General features: G+C 39.7%; 1 protein-coding gene across 1 annotated transcript; it reads right to left on the bottom strand.

Moving 5' to 3' along the window:
- Positions 1–16,530: 16,530 nt before the first annotated feature.
- LOC113078802 (insulin receptor substrate 1-B-like) lies at positions 16,531–19,881 on the bottom strand. Its single transcript, XM_026251112.1, has one exon. It carries the CDS (start codon positions 19,864–19,866, stop codon positions 16,546–16,548), a length of 3,321 nt encoding a protein of 1,106 aa, XP_026106897.1. The 5' UTR covers positions 19,867–19,881; the 3' UTR covers positions 16,531–16,545.
- Between the last annotated feature and the right edge of the window lie 743 nt (positions 19,882–20,624).

Consider the following 20,624-nt stretch of genomic DNA (forward strand, 5'->3'; position numbering starts at 1 on the left):
AAAAAAAAAAAAACTGCACTGCTGCCTGTAAAATCGACTTACACCACAAGGTTTAGATGTTTACGTGAACTCTTACTGCACTTGTTCAGTTTAATACAATCTGATCAGAAATGTTAGTTCAGTCCTGGGATTTACACACCCATGAATGTGAAGCTCTTTATTGAGCCCAACCAGGACTGTAAGGCCTCATTTGTGACGATAATGATAGAATAAATAAGTAAAAGTCTGCCCCTCATCATTCACAAAATCTCTGTATTGTTCATCAGGTAATAATTTAATGAAAAAATTAAAATTATGGTAACCATACCTGTGCATATATCATTGAAAACTAAAAATTAAGTGAAAGAAAATTTGTACCAAAATGTATATATTTCTGTGGATGGGTTCTGTTTGCAAGCCAAAAAATATCTATGAGATATGCTTTAATTACATTAGCATGGAAACAATAAACAAATTAAAAAAAGGTTTTAAATATATAATAATTTTTTTTTTAAAAGAAATGAAATAATTAAAAAAATGAATAGTACCAAGATGATTCATAGTTCTGTTTGGAAGCCATATATACTCTATATGAGATATACATTCATTATTAAAAATCGTTTATTGATTTTTGTGCGAAAAAAAAAGTTTTTAATAATAAAATAAAAATAGAAATAAAATGATTTAAAATAATAATAAAAAAAAAATGGGGGTGAAGTTCTGGAGGCCAAAATAAACACCACGGGATATAATATGACTAAGTATGAAATGAAACATGGGTTTGACAGACATCACAGTGTGTGTTTGGCAGCATGAGGGTCATTCACTGCTCACAGTGCTGAAACACAGTGTGTGTGTGTGTGTGTGTGTGTGTGTGTGTGTGTGTGTAAACTCTTGTAAAATCCTGAGGTGAAGTCGGGGGGTGTTTGAGGTTCTCTGTACTGGGTGTATGAACGTGTCTAACTGAGAGCTGTATCACAACATGTAATTCCAGATGGAATGGAAATATCTGGCAGAACTGACAGAAACAGGTACAATCAACACTGTTGGGTACTGTCGTACAAACCCAACACAATATGGCTGCTTCGTAAACTGCTTTGTACCAAAAAAAAAAATTGTCGTACACTGGCTACTAGTGAAGTAACATCATTTACATAAATATTATTAATGGGACATTGCTTGAGAGACTACACTACTGCAGTACCATTGGCCTTTATCTCAAAAGGTGCTGTTTTACCATGTTTGATGGTAGAAATTGATTTGTACCGAGTCTGTAACAGTTGAACAGTAAAGTCTGGTAATGTCTGAAGAGGGGAGCACAGTGAAAGTCCGCTTGAGAGAGATTTATGGTTAGTGGAATCCAGCATTTGCGGGATCCGGATACATGATGCTATGAGGTCTGATTGTCCATATGGTTTTGGTAGCGTCTGGGTGATAATGTGGGTCTGGAAGGTTAGTGAGTTTATCGAGATCATAGGTCCGGCTTTTGGTGAACAGGGAGAGATGTTGAGTCTTGACGCTTGAAGATGCGGCGGCTTTATACTCTTCATTCTGGTGGAAAAAAGGAGAAACGAACGTTAGTCAGACGATCAAAAGCTACAGACAACACAAAATAAACCCGAAAAGCACTATTTAGAGTAGAAACACACTGTTAATCTGCTTTTTTAGGAACACGCTCGTCTATAGCGTCCTCTCACACACAAAAACAAAGAAATCCTCCCTTTCTTCGTTTACTTGAAAACACCTCTCTTTCTTGGATCCTTCTTTCGGCCTGAGGAGTAACTGACCTTGACAACGGTTGATAAACAAGCATCATTGTTTCCCTGGAAACACTCAACACAAATTTGAACAGCTTGAGAGGAGCCAGAAGTTTATGACATCATTGCGTGGCACAAACACAGAGAGAGAAAGAAAGAGAGAGCACAAGACCTGATGCAGACAATCTGCTCTCTTTCTGTTTGCCTCTCTTTATCCATTCACAAGCGTATGTGAGCCTCATCCGAAAGTGGCGCTCCTGACTCCTGCCCTGTTCAATCGCACGTCTAATCCGCTCAGACGCACACAAACAACTACAAGCTCTTCTCATTATATAACACTCTCACTGTCTGTGATTAAAAGATCAGAATGTAGACAGTAAGCATTAGTGCACACACACCTGTTCACCATCAACTCTGAAAACAAAGTGACGGCATTAAGACGTCACTCATATGTGCTGTAATTCTGGGCTTATGATTGGTCGTGACTTCAGACACGGGTTTAAAGTCAACATGAAAAGACATGCGCATTTCTAATGTGATGTGAAACTGGATATTTGATAACCAAAATTGTGCGGTCACTTTAACTGTTGCTCTGTGAGATTTTGCAGCCGTACCAGATCATGGACTCAGTGAGTGGAATTCAAGACCAGACTCAGTTTAATTTGTTAACCGAATCATTCAGTTTTTGTGAAGTGAATCAAAAGATTCATTAAAAAGATCCAACTGAAAAGAGTGAGCCACACATGCTGTAAAGCCTACTTTGATAGTGCATTTGCATCTTGTATGCTCTCCTCCCTCATCTTTTTATTTATGCATCACAGCAGAAAGAAAGAAGTACAGAAAGTAAATAAGGTCAACTGTGACGTTCACTTTTATTAAGTTTACAAGTGTTTATATCCGTGTACATGTGTTCCTGTACAAACCGCTGCCCTCTTTCCATCCAGCTGACATTATTTTGACACCAGCTGGACCCTGGAATACACAACCTTGCCTGTATCAGAGTGAGCTTATTTGTTTAGACTGGTCTGATTATGTGCCCAAACCTTTTACCTGAAGCTGTCGTTGCTTTGGACACAGTGGTCATGATGTCATACATGAAAGAGAACTAGCCATTACAACACGGAACGACTGACCTGATTTGTTATTTACATTCAAAACAAATACAGATTTAATTCCCCACTTAACCTCTGAAACCAGTTCTGGGGTACTTTTCCATTACTTATTTTAATTGCACACAGAAAGCATGACAGTAGGCCCTGTGATGGAGCCGAGGAGAAGTAGGCCCCAGCACGGAGTTCATGGTCATGATTAGGCCCCAGTTTAAATGTACGGGAAGGACCAGGGCTGAGCTCAGAGCTGAAGAGGCAGTGGCTTGAGACAAACCTCAGCTATAAATACAGCACTGTGCAGCAGCAGAGCCGAGAGCCGCAGGTCTAATAGTGCAGCGCTGAGAACATGAAAGCCCCCTTACATCTCTGCAGCAAACCCGACGTCAAGCGTTTTTATAGTGCAGACATTTTTAGGGCCTCCTTTCTCTTTACTTAGAAAACCAGAGAGATGGAGAAAATTGCAGAGGGTGAAATTATAAGCTGCCGGACTGTGCAAAGACGTAGCGTGGGAAAAAAAGAGAGGGAGCACCACTCAGAAATGCCGCTACCGGATGTCACAGCATCCCGGAATGAGGGGCAGGAACTACTGGTAGTATTCTGCATTTCCAGAAGTCAGATTCTAAAATTCTGTACCAGGAATTAGTGCACCACAGCATGCATGATGTGTCAATCACAAAATCATCTTTATGATGTCAAAAAAGACAAGACTACAGAACTATATAGCCATTCATCTATGAACTTTATTCCAGTGTATGTTGCATCACATATGAACGAAATGGACAAAACTGCAGATAAGGAACGTGTTATAAATTAATTCAACAAGGATACATTAAATTGACCAAAAGTGACTGTAATGACATGTTTGATGTTACAAAAGATGTCTTTGTCCAATAAATGCTGTTTACCAGAATAAATTACATTTTAAAATATATTTCAACAGAAAAAGTTATCTTAAAATTGTAATAGTATTTCAAAAAGATTACTGTTTTTGCTTCTTTCAAAACAGTAAAAACTTCTCTACTCCAAACTTTCGAGTGTAGTTATACTAAATAAAAATATCTATTAATAAAGTACCTGGAAAACACCTTTTCAAAAAGGTAAAGTGTGTAATTTCTCTACCACAAGTGAATTACAAAAATGATGTTTCCAAACAGGTTATCCCAAACCAAATCTCACACCATTGTCTAAGCTCAAATTATATCTGGCCCAACTGGAGGACTTAAACAGACCATTTCCATTTGGGTCTGCTAATGACGACTGATATCTCATGATATCTTTCCCAAAGCTGGGACGTGTGCCTTTTTCAATGCCGCCAACATATAACATGCATCACATGCATGAGTTAAAATAAGCACATGTAATAGAAGCCCGCATTACAGCGTACTGTAACATCACACACACCCCACACTACAGTAAGTTATCTGCATACTCGTACAGCGTCTGAAGAAGCTCTGCAGAGAACCTTATAAGGCCACGAGTGAGGGGTGGTGCTCATCCACCATGAGCTCAATGAACTAACGTCATTCAGCCTTGTAACACACACACACACACAGGCATGCTGTGCCAGGACCTGGGAGAGTGGAGACATTTTTAGCCCGCTGAAACTTCCACACACATCCATCCCCACGCGCTGCGAGGGATACTGTTACAGATGTGTGCCACAGTGTTTGCGGTGATTCGACTCAGCTGACGTCAGTACACAGGTCGTATTCGCTGAGCGAGATCATTCAACGCTGATGCCAACACACACACACACACACACACACACACACACACCACAGGCTCTTGTTGAATCCCAGACTTCTGAAGTGAGAAGTGCTTACTTAAAGAGATAGTTCACATAAAAAAAATACTAATTGTCATTTACTCACCCTTCCAAACTCATAAAACTTTAGTTAATCGTTAAACTAAAGCAGTTTTTAGTGAAACCTGAGAAAGTCCTGGTAACCAAAATGTAAAAGATTCAAAAAGGTTATAAATGGGGATTCACCAATACATAGGCCCACAAACGATATCGGTCGATAAAAGCAATTAACCAAACTATTGCAATTGGCTAATTGTTTAAAAAAGCTGAGGATCAGGGTAGGGCTGTGCAAATAATCAAATGGGATTGTCATGCGCATCTCATCAGTAAAGTCAGTTCTGTGATTGGTGGTAGATCTCCAGAACCTGCTTTCAGATGGAGCGGCATTTACACACAGAGCCGTAGTTCATTGACAAGCTACGCAATATTGTGTTTAAAAATCGAATGCGATTCATTGGCGAGATGTGCATTTAAAAAATATATATATAATATAAAAAAAAAAAAAACGCATTCGATTTTTTGCACAGCCTTAGATCAGGGACGATTATATCCTGTAAATCTAAAGGGGCAGAGAAACGAGTCTGAATGTAACTTTTGTGTGAAGAAGACCTTGTGTAGAATTTAGGGCTGTCAAATGTTAAATAAATAGCTCAGTTAATGCAGGTTCAATTTGACCCTATGAATCACCCATAATTCAAGCCAAGGCTTCCAGGTCAGTGTTTTTTCTCTTCACTGAACATTATTTACAGCACAACTCCCATCCAATAGTCATAAAAAGCTTTGTGCTTTGTTACAGTGATAAGAAACAAAATATGTGCTCTAAAATTATGTAAATCTTTATCACAAATTCAAACAAAAAATGCCATTTTGATGCTCTTAAATGTGGCATGACAGATCGCTGAACCCATTCAAGACATTTTCTTTTTTTTACTGAAATGCACATCCAATGGACACTTTACTATCCCATGAGGCCAAGGGAGACGCCTGGTAGGTCAATGACAATGAAAACATAGCGAATACAGTAAATCTGGATTAAATTCATGCTATATAGAACATATATTTTTAGTAATTACTTGTTCAAAAGTAGTACCCTTGCCCACTCAAAGAGAATGTGATTTTGAATGCAGCCCATATGTGTAAGAATGTATGCGTCAATCATTGTGCAGATGTAAATAATAACCTAATGTAATATTGAATCATATAATGAAATCATATCTCTTTACAAGACTTGGATTAAATCACTCGAAACATATGGATTGATTTTACGACGTGTTTATAACCTTTTTGGAGCTTCTAAGTTTTGGTTACCTGGACTTTCATTGGAGGAACAGAAACCTCTCAGGTTTCATAAAAAAATATCTTAATTTGTGTTTTGAAGATTAACTTTATGGGTTTGGATCAACACAAGGGTAAGTAAATGGCAGAATATTCATTTTTGGGTAAACTCTTTAAAAACCAAAACACATTGACAACCCCCCACTCATACAGTAACAAAACGATGACTAGGAACTTCCCGGCTACCTCACGATTGGGGAACTTCACGTTCCCACAGCACTGGGGGAGACACCACACACAAAACCACATCAGAGGTTTCCACAACACACCATGAAGCAACACACCAATGCAGAATTTAGATGCAGTTTGATTATCAGAGAAAACGACTGATAAAAAAAAAAAAAAAAAAAGGTTGAAAACATTCCGAAACAAAATGGGGATTAAAATGTTGGTGTTTGTGACAAGCAAACAAAATGGTGCAGCCTCTTTAGGGGCCAGAGAAAAACAAAGCGGCTGTATCAGCTCTGTGTGTGTGATGTGGAAGAGACAGTCTGTGCCAAATACCATTCCCTTTAGCAAAGGAAAAACTTCCATCTCCCACACACACACACACCAGATGTTTTGCCTACTTCAGCAAGTTGAGACACACACACACACACATTGGGTTTCTCCTCCCCTCACCGCCGCACTCATCCTAGGAGCTGTAAACTACAAGACTCACAGCAGATTTTCCCTCTGCCCAAGATGGCCATCAACCGCTGGCCTCTTTTGATATGGATGTGAGGTGAAAGTGGCAGTTGCTGTTCGTTGTCTCGGACTCCATGCATTTTCCCGGACGTGAGAAACGGCAGATCTTCAAAGAACTTATCAGAGGAGGTTTATGGAGACCCACTTCACACGGCTCACAAAGGCTCTCTTTGGTTCGGTCACACTTTGAACATGGTTACATGTTTTGATAGAAGAATTTTTGAGGGGGAGAAAAGATATGACTTATGACCTTCACAAAAAAACATGGTAAAATAAAGTTCTTTTGGATATGGTATCCAAGCTACTTGCCACTGTATTACCATGATACTGTGTCCAAGAAACATCGAAATATTGAATATAATGAATCCAGCAAATATATATACAGTTAAAGTAGTAAGTTAAGTTATATATCAAGGTAATATTTGATACGTTCATGTTTTTGGACACAATATACAATGTTTTTAAGGCATTACCATGATGAAATACTAAGGAATATATTAACATACAAGGATATTATCGTTCAATGCCACAGAATGTTTTTGTGAGAAAAGACTTTGAAAGTGGTAGCTGATGTTCTAAAGAAATAAAGTCTTGAGACTGATACAAAAAGTACCACGTAAATACCATATTATGCTTAATACCATAACAGTAAATATATACAGGATTCGTTGAAGTTTGGCATACATGGAATTATAATTCTTAAAATACCCTGTGAATGAGTAAATTAATATGGTTATGACACTTCCTTACATTAAATTAATACTGTTACTTTTTAAAGATACATGAAACTGATCAATAGGGACGGCAGAGATAAGAGAAGATTTTTATTTTATATATATATATATATATATATATATATATATATATATATATATATATATATATATATATATATTATATGCTGCTCTTTTGAAATTTCTATTCATTAACCCTCTGAGGTCTAAGGGTATTTTTTGGGCCTGGAGAAGTTTTGTCATGCCCTGACATTTGTGCTTTTTTCAGTTGCTTATAAACATCTAAATGGCTAAAGTCAAATCTCACTGTAATTAGCACAAACTGGGCTAGAATAATATGTGTGCAGCAGAAATTGAGAAAAACACATATTGAGTTATGTGTGGTTAATGAAAAACTAAAAATATGTTAAATCAGTTGAATAAGGCCATAAAACACATACAGAACATTGGTTCCCGGGACTTTTGAGAACTGGAGCTTGAAGCCTAGAGTGGTTTTTTCTAAATTATGTGAAAATCATCTTGTTTACTCACTCACAGAAAACAATATATTGATTTAAATTTTCAAAGACACTTTTTTTTTGTAAAATTCATATGCGAGTAGGCGTCAACTATCATGAATATCATTGTGATTTACATCTGAGAAGACAAAGGCCCGCATAATGAGCTGCATAATGAGACTTTCAGTCAGGTGTGTGACTGAGAGGGAACAGTTACAAGAAAGAAAGGACAAAATAAATGTATATAATTTTATGTTTGTAGTTTATTTAGAATATATTTAATTATCCCACAACATAATTTAATTATATTTATATTCACTTGCGAGAGCAGTTAAACAGTTTAGGAACAATCAAAGCTGACTGTGAAACTGAATTTTTTGCATCATTACTCCAGTCACACAATCCTTCAGAAATCCTTTTAACAATCTGATTTTCTACAAAAAAATGTACATTTATTTGTTACATTTATATTATTTATATCAAGCTTTTGAATGGTATAGTAGTGCATGTTGTTATTGAAACTTCATAATGTTTCACTTGATTATACATTTAGTCAGGAATTATAGTTTGGAAAAAGTCTAACTAGTAAAATGTTTACACGTTATGTGAAACCTAATACAAGTATATAAATAAATAAAAAGTGACTTACTCATGTTTATGATCACTGCTGAATAAAGCGCTTCATTCTTTTTTTCTGAGGATATCCAAATCTCAAATCCTGCGGTAATCCACATCTTTTGGGGTGAATTATGTCTTATTCCTTTCATCGCGAAGCAAACAGTAAAATAAAAAAAAAACTAGAAGAACAGTCTCGCTGCATTGTCTTCAGTTGTGTGGGCGTGTTCTAGCCGCGCGCTTCAGTGAAACATTATAATCTGAATAGTGTGTTCAGCGTGGTCGCATCAGAAGATAATGAAGGGAGACATGAAAAACGGACATTGCGTTGTTTTCATATGGATTACTTTACCACAGAATATTTGTTACTTAGCGTCATTCTTTTAGAGATCTTGCCTGTAATATTTAGTGGTTGGACGATATATCGGCCAATATTTGGCATTTTGCAAATATCAGCATCGGCCAATAAATTTTTCTGCTTGGCCAATGTGTTCGAGGCCTGACTTTTATTTGACGGCGTGCCTGACTTTTATTTTGAATACGCTGAGAACAGTACATTCTCCCTCGTTCGCTCACTCTTTGTATGACTAATGAACATTTAATATCACAAACCTTGCCTCTAGCTGTGAAATCTTGTGAAGTGTGCATTTTTATCCAGCATGATCGTGTGTTGTCTGTATGACGGTCGGTCCATGTTAATTGAATGCTTTAAACGTTAAACTCGTGATTTCAAATTATGCTGCGCTTTATGCATTCGTCCCCTGTCATATTCATGTCATCACTGTGTGCTGTAAGTAAAATGAGAGTTACCCTGGCTTTATTTGAAAAATATGATTTCCAATGCACACAAAATTCCCAGAATACTGAGCGCCCTGTTGGTTACCGTGTTTACTTCCTTTTTAATTATATTTTTATTCAATATTTATTCTATATTTATTCAATATTTATTCTATTTTTATTCAATATTTATTGTTTATTTTACAAATTTATTTGTAATCCACTGTCAAATGATTTCAAATATGTCAAATATAATACATTTAAAAAAAAATAATAATCGGTTTTATTTCAGCTTTCGCATGATGTGCCCTTAAACAAAAGGCAATGGATAACAACGAGATTGAACACACGACTCTAAAACCATGTTACACAGAAAAAGGGGGTGAATAAAAGAGAAAGATTAAAATAAAAGGTAGCCTGCTTGAGGCGCAGGCATGCCTGAGTGGACTCACTTGATAAACTTTCCACGGACGCTCTGACCTCAGCGAAAAGGTCAGACCTCTGACCTCACACACACACACAGAGAGAGAGAGAGAGAGAGAGAGAGAGAGAGAGAGAGAGAGAGAGACAACTTCACAACAAATGTCAAACTGACAGAGACGACCTATAAGCACTCATGCAGTATGTAAGCCTCTCTGTGAAACATCCCAGAACATCTTTCGGCTTCATGCCAAGGTCATATTTACCGCCAGAAATGCAACACAAGCAAAAACAAATTTCAGTCTGTGAGTTTGCCACAGCTTCATTTGGATGGCGTCTACTATGTTGTTGTGGGGAGAACTGAGAGGAGAAATGATTTACTGCCACCCTCTAAAAGCAAATATACCGCCGTAAAGAAGAATTCAGAGTCGTAAATATCGCACATCACCTAAAACAAGTGCTCTCGCTCACACTGACCACTTCTCCTGTCATATCTTTATGAACTCTCTGTTCTTGCATTGGCCTTGCCCCAACCCTGACCAGAGAGAGAGAGAAAGAAATAAAAATGAGTGAGAGAACGAGTGTGTGTGGCTGGGGTGAAGTGAGGACATGAAGCTGAAGGATCCAACTGGGCCATGAGGAACTCGTCCAGACCAACGGAGCTGGGCGGAGTGGAAGAACAGTACTGCTTCTCTCTCAAACACACACACACACACGGGCTAAAAAACAGATCCAACTTACAAACAAAGACTCAGCACTTTTGCCCAACAGAACTACACAGAAATATGAAAGACACATAGAAACACGTACTAGGGATGTCAATATACTAAAATGTCAGTAGTCAATGCAACCAAAACTATAAACAACAATTAAAGCAATCACTAAATCATACAGGTTTTATACTTTTCTGGACCTTGACAGTGTAATTTACTTGGCAGTTAATGGGACGGTCACAAGCCTCCCGGTTTTCATCCAAAATGTCTTAAATTGTGTTCCGAAGATCAACGAAGTATTTACAGGTTAGGAACGACATTGGGATAGGTGATTAATGAAAAAATTTTCATTTTGGGGTGGAGTATTTCTTTAAAGCATTGAAGCATTTGACATCCTAACATGTCTTGACGGCATCTGAGGAGCGAGCACATCTAGCATTGTCAAAGAACAAAGTTTTATTAAAGCTACAGATAGAACAGGTTCCACTTTTACCTCATCAGTCCAGACATTGTGATCTCCTAAACAGACCCATTTGTCCCGTTCAAGAGACCATACCGTTTCAACTTGCGGCTGGCACCTATCAGTGCATGACAATGCAAAACACTCCACTTTCATTCAGTCAGTTCAAATGCCTGTCAAGCATCGGTGGAATAGCGGCACAGATCATTCCCTTACAAACCCATGGCTTACGTCCACCTGTTCGATGCCAAGTCTCGTTGGTGGGGGCTTGAACACTCTGATACCTGGCCAAGCTCACCACATCCTTCCATTCTGACCCTCACCCTAAATAGTCAGCAGCACATTAGCAGTGTGAGTACTCTGTGTGAAATTACTGACACACTTAGAATGACTTTGAAGAACAAAACGGGATGTGGGAGTTTATGTGGTTCTATATCTGGCGGATAAAGCTGAACGCAAAGCTCTGATGTGGAAATGATACAATAACCACATGAAATTCAACATTAATGAGATAAGCAAGAAGAGTAATCACAAGGATATTGGACTACACAACACTAGACAGAAACGGAGATATATTGTTACTTTTGTCGACATTTCTAAGAAGGCAAAAACATTTTTTTCTCCATTTATTTCAATTGAAATGAATAATTCACTCCAAATTCAAATCCTGTCATTACTTTCTCACCCAAAACTTGTACAACGTTCTTCAGATGAATACAGAAAAACAAAAAGAAGGGAAAAAAAAATTCTGAAGAATCTCTGCTAAGCTCCTTTACAGTGAAAGTAAATAGGAAAAAGCTCCAAATAGGACAAAAATGCATAATTCAAGACCTATAAAAACTTAACGTACGGTGCATATCAAACTGAATGAAGCCAAATGATATCTTTGTGTGAAGAATATTTCACAATTTCGAAGCTTACATTCAACGAGTGCTGCTGCTGACATCAAACCCTGGAAGTCTAAATCAGTTCCCTTGAGATTTTCCTATGTGTTTTTCAATTCATGAGTGAAATAAGGCCTGTGGTAAACATATTTGGACATTTTGTTGTACAACATAAACTGCACACACTCACACTACAATCTGATTTTTGTAACGTATATGTACTTTGTACATCTTAATTTCTACTTTTGTCTTTCTTTCATGGAACAAAATTATATATGTTTGAATTTTGAATAACTTTTCCATTTGAAGACATTATTCAATACACATTCTTAATTATAGTTACACGCGATATCAAATACAGAACTATTAAGTCTAAAGACAAAAACAGTATGAAACTAGACAGAACTATAATAGAATACTTCAAATAGAGGAATCCATGCATTTCACATTACTCAAATATTTCTCATTTCGTTGGCATTTGTGCTCTAAGCATCTGCCAATATTTGACCTTGGGTACTGTTAACAATTTGTATGGCTGAAAGGGGCAGGTTAACCCTATTAAGCAAACATTTTACTTGCTGTCTTAAAACACTTCAAAGCAAAAACTATTTCTTTGTGTTGTATGGATATAGATGATAGGGTTGTTCTACATGAAACACTGATTGGAGAAATTCTGGTTCCTCTTATACACAGCCTTGATCAGTTAATCTCTTAAACCCTCCATATTTCTCTCTCCTTTTCCTGCTGTGTGCCCCTTTCTACCTCTCGCTTTACTTCCTCTCCATCGCTACATATCTCTGCCTGTGTCTACTTTAACAAGCGGCTCTGTAAAACAGGCCCAAAAGCTGCGGTTACATTCCAACTGTGGAGCTACTCTCTCTCTCTCTTCCTCTCCCTCACACACACACACACACACACACACACACACACACCTCTCATTTTCCCGTTCACACGCATTCCAAGAATCTCATCAAAGAACAGAGCACCAGACCTGCCAACCTCATCCCACTACTGATGACCTTGACAGCGATCTCTAATTTAGCCATTTTTATGAACATGCATCCTGCCTGAACTCTCTTTGCTCATGTATCAACTAGAGATTTTCATGAATTTCTATATTCAGTTGTAATATAAGTTAATGATCAATGCATAAATACAGAAAATGCACTATTAATGCTGATCATATTGAGGCATTAGAAAAGATTTAAAAGTACAAAAAAAGATAAAAAAGATGCATAACTGCATCATTTGTACTATAAACATAAATAACAACAGCTCAAAATGTGTCATTTATTGAGAAAAAGTGTGCTTTTACTTTACTTTTAACTATACATTAATAATTAATATGTTTGCCTGGTCAAGGATATAATACATGGTGATTATTTTAAAACAGAAATTATAAAAAAAAAAAAAAAAAAAAAAAAAAAAAAGATTTACATTCCTTGGGATGATTTTCAGAATATTTCAAACTATTGGTGTTTTCTGAAGTATTTTCTGAAGATTGCTAATTACGTTTTTTATAAATGTATAGGTGTTACAAAATTTAACAAAAAAGGTTCAGAAATATATATAATATTGGCATTTTCTCTGTTAATAAATATTCAGACATGCATTTACACTACCATTCAAAAGTTTGGGATCAGTAAGATTTTGTTTTGAAAGAAATTATTATGTTTGTTCAGCAAGAAAGCATTACAATTTTTTGACAGTAAAATGACATTACATTGACATTTACATTGGTGAAATATATTAACACAGAAAACTTATTGTGGAATGTTATTGCAATTTAAAACATTACTTGTCTTATTGTATTTTTCTATTTATCAAGTGAATGCAGCCTTGGTGAGCATAGGAAACATGAAACAAATCTTACAGGCCCTAAACTTTTGAATGTGAATATATCATTTGCATTGATTTAAAAACGTTAACATGAAATGATCATTAATATAGATTACAGAATTTGGGGTACAAGTGACTAAGGCCCCGTCCACACGGAGACACGTTTCTGTGAATACGCACAAATTTTTTATCGGATAGGCGTTTCGTCCACACGGATCCGGCGTTTTTGCAAGGTGAAACCGGTACTTTTTGAAACCGGGTCCCAAAGTGGATAAATTTGAAAACGCCGTCTTTGCGTTTTCGTCTGGACGGCTAATCCGTATATTTTCTGAAATGATGACGTCATCAGCCCACGTCTCCCCCCTAGTCAGACAGCTCTACGTCACGTAACAGCAACAAAAACATGACAAAAACAGAACGATTGTCTTTTTATTAACTAACATTAACACTGATTAATAAATGTATAGTTCCATGTTCGTTTGTGTACCACGCGCAATGTTTATGAGCATAGTCCAAGTCTTCTTCTCTGTTTTTAGTGTATCTCTGTGGCAGAATTACAGCGCCACATACTGGTCTGGCATGTATACTACATCATTTTGCGGTTTCGTGTGGACGCGGATATTTCTTGAGACGAGGAAAAAAAAAATCGGCTTGGGGTAAGCTCCGTCTCCGTGTGGTCGGGGCCTAAATTAGCCATTCATAGGCTTCAAATGAATCAATGTCAATTAAACAATAGCCTAAATTCAACTCAAAACATATCCTGAACTGATGCTTTCGTACTACCCCGGATACCCAGGATTTCTTTCTTATCTGATCCCAAAGCTCCGCCCCAACCGATCATGCTGCTGCACAGTACTTGGCACTTCAAATCTCCTAAAGGATGCAAGAAAGGGAGGGAAAGACAACAAAGAGGAAAACGTGGTTGAATTGGAAAAGGAGGGAGTGAGAGGGAGAAGGGGACAAGAAGCCACTCTGAAGGGTGACTCCATCACGGTGGCCTGAGGTGGGCTGGGCTTCTAATCGTCTCACTCTGACCAAACCCACCAAAGAACTCTGTCACCCCGCCCCACCCCACCACTGCCCAATCATAATGTGGCTTTCTGAAGCCCCCGGCATCTCAGTCTGTGGCCCCTTAATTCACTGTGACATGGGGAAAAAGCACTGCGGCAATAGCATTACCATAGAGATGGGTGGCACTGGCACGGAGCCACACAGAAGCATGCCATGAGCAGAACATGTGTCAGAGGAGACAGATGAAATTAGGAACTGGAGCTTTAGATAGACATCATGCCAAAACTGACAACAGCACATGCAATAAATGCACCAAAAATAACCCCTGCATCAAGAACTACATCACAAAATGCACAAGTACACGTGAAAATAAGCATAGATAGTAAGAGGAAGTGTTTCCGTTTTTGCAGATGTCGACATCATCAAAGCTCATCTCCAGAGGAACACAGGGGGCTTTACTAAGGCACGCGCACACACACACACAGGGCTTCCCAGAGTCAAAAAAAAAATTGTTACGCAACACTGAAGCCCCTGTGCTCTCTCTCACCCCCCTAAATATCTCAAGCCAAGCTAAAAACACCCTCACACAAAGCGACCAATCCAAGCCAAGAAAGCATATGGGTACAGGTTCTCACCCCATCAAAACAAACGCCTCCTTAGACCACACTAGGGCAAATTTACTAAACAGTTGCGCAGAAACAGTCTGACTGAAATGATAATTCTGTCATCACTTACTTATCTTCATGTTGTTCCAAACCTGTATGACTTTCTATGTTCAGTGCAACACAAAGAAAACATCTCTGAAAATGTCTCTGTGTTTTTAGACCCCATTGACACTGTACGTACAAAAACTGTATTCTTACAGAATAACTAAATAAATCAGGCAGATTTTTTTGGATGAACCATCCATACCCATATCCTCATTCATTTTAGTGAAAACAACATCTTTATGAGCTAAAACAACAAAGACAAATAAGAATGGATGCAAATAAGAAAAGCTATTAGAAATTATTTCATTTCTGTTGACACATAACAACAGGAACAATGTCTATAAATCTATCCATATGCTATAAATTCTTAATAAATATGAAAAAATGGCATTGTCGTCTATAAATAAATGTGCACTTTAGTATCCACCTAGGTTTGTCACTTTGCACACATTTTTTCTGAAATTGATTACATTAATGTTTTGTTCCCTTAAATGAAACTGGTAATAGAAACTACTATCAATAGTAGTAGCATTGTCATCACTCGGGCAAGAAGTTTAAATGCATCATGGGAAACCCACACTGCTCTGCTAAAACCTGATATGCAATCATTGGGATACAAAAAAATACAAATAAAATACAAATAAATTCACATTTCGGAAAAAAAAGAAAGGGTGGAAACCCTACACTTGCTGAAAGGCAAGTAAATAAACTAAAACAACGGTAATACACAGTCAACCAGGCATGACACACAAACCCTTGGGCAAAGTGGAGAATGCACAGAAGTGGCAGCTCTGTAGACTTCTCACAGCGTTTGCTTAAAATCAAAGACATCTCTGAAGAGTTGACTCACATACTAAGTAAACTTCCATTCAGGAAAAAGACATCCTAGAAGCTGCTTAGTGACTCACAAATAGATATATGTGCTGTTTTTCCTTTTGTTGCATTGAGAACAAGTGTAGACATGCTAACCCTTTCTGCCTCCATTCACAAATATGTCCATTTATCAGCCTAAAGAGGGCCCAGTCATCAGTGGGAGGAAATCTAAACCCCCTCACCTCTCTTCTAAGATTTCAGTAAGGGATTTTCCACCAAAGACTCAAGCTACACAAACAAACGGGGGCTGTTTTTTATCATTAATAACATGATATGCATGTTATCAGTTGGCTTGATGACACAAAGACACTAAGAAATGTATAGCTCACACATGCCAATACTCAACCATTCTTAAACAAACACTTGGTCTTACCTTCTCTACTTGTGAGATTCCCTCTGTTCTCACCCGATTTCCGGAAGTTTATACTGGCGTAGGCACTGAGCTCTTCTATACCTTCGACAGCTCCCAGCTCCACTGGGCGAGATTGGAACGCATTCCAGTCTGGAACATGCTGCTCTCCATTCTGCACTAGGTCCAGATCAATGTAGTTCAGGCCGTTCTGGTCATGGTTTGTTAATGTGGGAATTGTGCCTGAAGAGGTTTCCCTTCGTCCATTGGTTACTGTAGATGCAGGAGGAGTGATAGAAGTAGCAGAGGCCTCACCAGGTCTTAACCACACGTTCTCGAAAGAGGCTGAGCTGTGGCGCTTTACTTCACCTGACTGACAGGTGGCCAATGTGTCAGCTGACCCTCTGGTTGTTGTGGAAGCAAATGTTTCTGAACTGTGTCGCCGTCGACCCTGTGGGTCAGCCCGGATTACTTTAGCCCCTTGGTTTCGCCCAGAATTGGAGTTTACACGTGTGAATGCACTAAGCCCTGACAAAGGGCCGATCAGAGACGATCTCCCTGGGGCACCACTTAACGCAGTCACATCATGATTGGGTGATACAGAACAAGAAGGGGCATCATCTCCATCTGGCAAGTCCTTGGTCATCAGCATCATTTGAGTATCAGGAAAGCTAGTGCAGGATGCTAACTGCATGCTAATGTAGTCATGGTCACATGTACTCTCACAGGGCAGTGGAGGGGAGGATACAGAGTTTGATGGAGTGATTATGGCATAGTCTGAACAGGAAGTGGAAATCTGCATTTCTGGGCACAAACGCCCTGTCTGCAACCCCAGCTGCATGTTCATGTACTCGGATGATGAAAGGTCTGATGAGGCCTCAGCATCACTTCCAGAAAACCCAGGTGGGAACAGCGATGCTAAGCTCGCCGAAAACACCTTGTCATTGAATTCAATGTTGACATACTCGCCAGGACTTTTGGGCTCAGCGGGAAAGGGACTCTCACGTGTTCGTGGAAGAGTACTTGCTTTGCTGGTGTCCAGTGACAGCCGTGTTGGACGTGTCAGCCTCCCGTTGCCCTCTAACCTTTTGGGTTTGACAGCAGACTGCTGCGAGTTGCCTTGACCACCCAAGCTGTCGCTGCTTGCTGAAGACGAGGAAGAGTCTGCATATGCCAATCGACTCGAGCGTAGTGATATCCGAAGAGAGCTCTGGTCCTGCTTTCTGTTGGGATGTTTGAAGGAACGGGGCAAAGAGAAGTAAGCGTACATTGGCCTGGGAGGATCTTCTACAGGGTTGAAAAAGCAGTCTGGAGGTGTACTGGTCGTTGAACAACTAGCTGAGGACATGTTTATGTAGTCTCCACAAGATGACACTTTACCTTCCATACTCTCTATGGAGAGCTTAGGGTTGATGCCATTAGTCCAGATCTTGCCATAGTTTGTTGTGCCATCTGGAGAGCAGCTGCCACTTGGTGACATCATCATGTAACCATTAGAGTCAACATGTGAGTGTTGCCGGGGGTTGATAATTTGTTGTGGTGCAGACACACTTTTTGGACTCATGGGCATGTAGTCACTGCTTTTCAATGTTGTAGTCGCAGGCACAATGCCTGGCAACATGGGCATGTATCCGTCATCTTTGAGATCTGGTCTACTGTGGTTTTTAGCTTGTGAGGTGTCTATACTTTCCTCTGGGTATGAATGTGTAGGCATGAAGGAGTGCCTGTGGGTTGACGACGATGATGATCCAGAGTGGCTTCTTGGGTATGTGGGCATCATTACAGTATATTCCTCTAGTGATGTAGCAGATGATTGTGAGGGACTCTTTTGATGGCATGGCATTGGCGGTGATGCACCAGAAGAATGCGTTCGCTTCCGGAAACATTTCTCCAGCTCGGGCTCCTCCAGTCTTGATGCCGTTCCCCTGGATTGACTTTGCAATTGGCTCCCAGTGCCAGGAAGAGAACCAGGCTTGGCCATGCAGATGTAGTTGTTTATCTCCTCCTCCCTGGCAGGAGGCGTGTGGCCAAGTGAGTCTGGAGTCACGCTACGGAAGGAGCTCCGAAAGTCGCAGGGGCTAGATCCATATTCATCTGAGGAGATGAAACCGCCATCACTTGGTGATCCAGATATGGAGGCACTAGAGCGGCGTGGAAAGAGGCAGTCAGATGTGGATCCGTGGCCGCTGGTGCTGCTGGATGACAGGCTGATGGGGCTGATGGCTGAGGGGGAGCACCGTGAAGTGGGCGTAGGGATTGATCTGCTGTGATTGAGTGGCGGGTGAAGTCTGGATCCACCCCTGTGTCGCTGCGACTGAGGTCGGGCTGTGCTCGGACTGCCATCAACAGATGCCGGTCTGGACATGGTGCCCTCCCCATCACTGGACGCTCTCACTCTGAATGAATGGCTGTGTTTGCCAGGTCTAACAGGAGAAGTGGTCGTCACACTCTCTGCCCGAGAGCGTCTGCCTAAGCCAACTTGACTGGGGGGAGGATTGTTGTTATGATGCCTCCTGACAGGCACTGAGATAGGGTTTGAGCAGTTGGAAGATGATTGACTTTTGCTGCGTGGCCTGAACTCCTCACTCATGGCTTTCATGGCTTCTAATATGGTTTCATGCATGTTCTGAGCCACAACCGAGTCATCCACTTGCATCCAAAACTCCCCAGGCCCGGTAACGGCAGATCTCCCAACTTCAATGAAAAAGAAATTTTCAGAGTGACCACATCTCCTAATGTTCATTAACTGCAGGACCACAGCGGCTGCATCAGAATTGAGTTTCACAAAACTGATAGTCTTATTGGTGAGGCATAATCTGTAAACACCTATCAAGTTCTTAGTGTGACCCAGACCCTTTGGTTTCAAAATAACCTGCCAGACCTCTTTGAAGGCAGGTCCCGGCGTGGCTTCGCTGTAATTATCCTCGCCATCTCCATGGCTCGCAGCAGTTTCGTAGACCTTACCTCTGTTATGAAGATCAACCAGGGCTTGATACCATGACTCCTGCTCTACCTCGCTGTCAGCAGCAATGGCAAAATATTCATCCTTGGTATAAAGAGCGACGAGATGTTTGTTTTTAGAATCCGCTCTTTTGTTGATGTTAAAGCAGCTCTCCAGCGGAATGGACTTTTTCGGTGCTCCAGACTTGTGTCTCCACTTCTTCTCGTTTTCGTAGTACTCCAATCGGGACGGTCTGGAGGCGCTCGCCACCCTCAGTACAAAAAACCTTTTGTGCATGCTTTTGGGTTTCCTTAAATAACCCACCTTTTTCACGTCCGAAAAGCATCCTTGCTCCGTGGTCGGACTTGCCATGGTATACAAAAAATAAACTATAGAAAAATTGCAGGATTGAAAGTCAAAGCGTTATGCATTTAACGACAATCTTCTTCAAATGTGAGCACTGAGATAAAAAGGGTTCCATTGAGTGAAAATTGAAAAACAGCACTTAAACAAGTCACTTTTATGCGCTCCGTCAAGCGCTTCAATTATAAAAGTTCATCGACACCGTGGTAGACTTAGATTTGTTTGTTTTGTTTTTTTCAGCAGCATTACATTGTTACAAATAAGTTTAAATAATCTATCGGACATCCTCAAAAATATTGCAAGTACCGGAAAGCACCAGGTTTATGATGTAAAAAAAATACAAAAGTGTGAAAATGACAAAACAGCGTCATTTTCAGTCCGGAGATCCGAATGCATTATCAAAACAAGCGCAGTCAGCAGCACACGACCCCGTTTACCCCGGAGATCAAAGCGTTGTCTGCAAAAATCCCAAAAGTGCGATTAAACAAAGCACGAGCGCAACGTATGCATCTGACCGTTATTTACAACGGAAACGTACCAAATCAATTTGAACCGCTGCATAAGTTCCTCCTAAAGTCGCTGAGTTTTCTTTTTTTTGCGAAACCTTAACAGACCAAAACAAGGCACCACTCGTGTATGTTTGTATGGAGGAGTCCAGACTGGGGGGTGTTGCAGCCTAGCATGTTACGAGACAACTAAGAATCCCGCCCCTTTTGGAACTGACCTCGTTTGATTGGAAGAGATCTACTGTCAATCATCATGGGGGC

Source organism: Carassius auratus, unplaced genomic scaffold, assembly GCF_003368295.1.
Source record: "Carassius auratus strain Wakin unplaced genomic scaffold, ASM336829v1 scaf_tig00026611, whole genome shotgun sequence".
NCBI classification, from domain to species: Eukaryota; Metazoa; Chordata; class Actinopteri; order Cypriniformes; family Cyprinidae; genus Carassius; species Carassius auratus.

Coding starts and splice junctions, on each gene's coding strand:
- LOC113078802 (XM_026251112.1), bottom strand. CDS start 19,866: ATGGCAAGTCCGACCACGGAGCAAGGATGCTTTTCGGACGTGAAAAAG.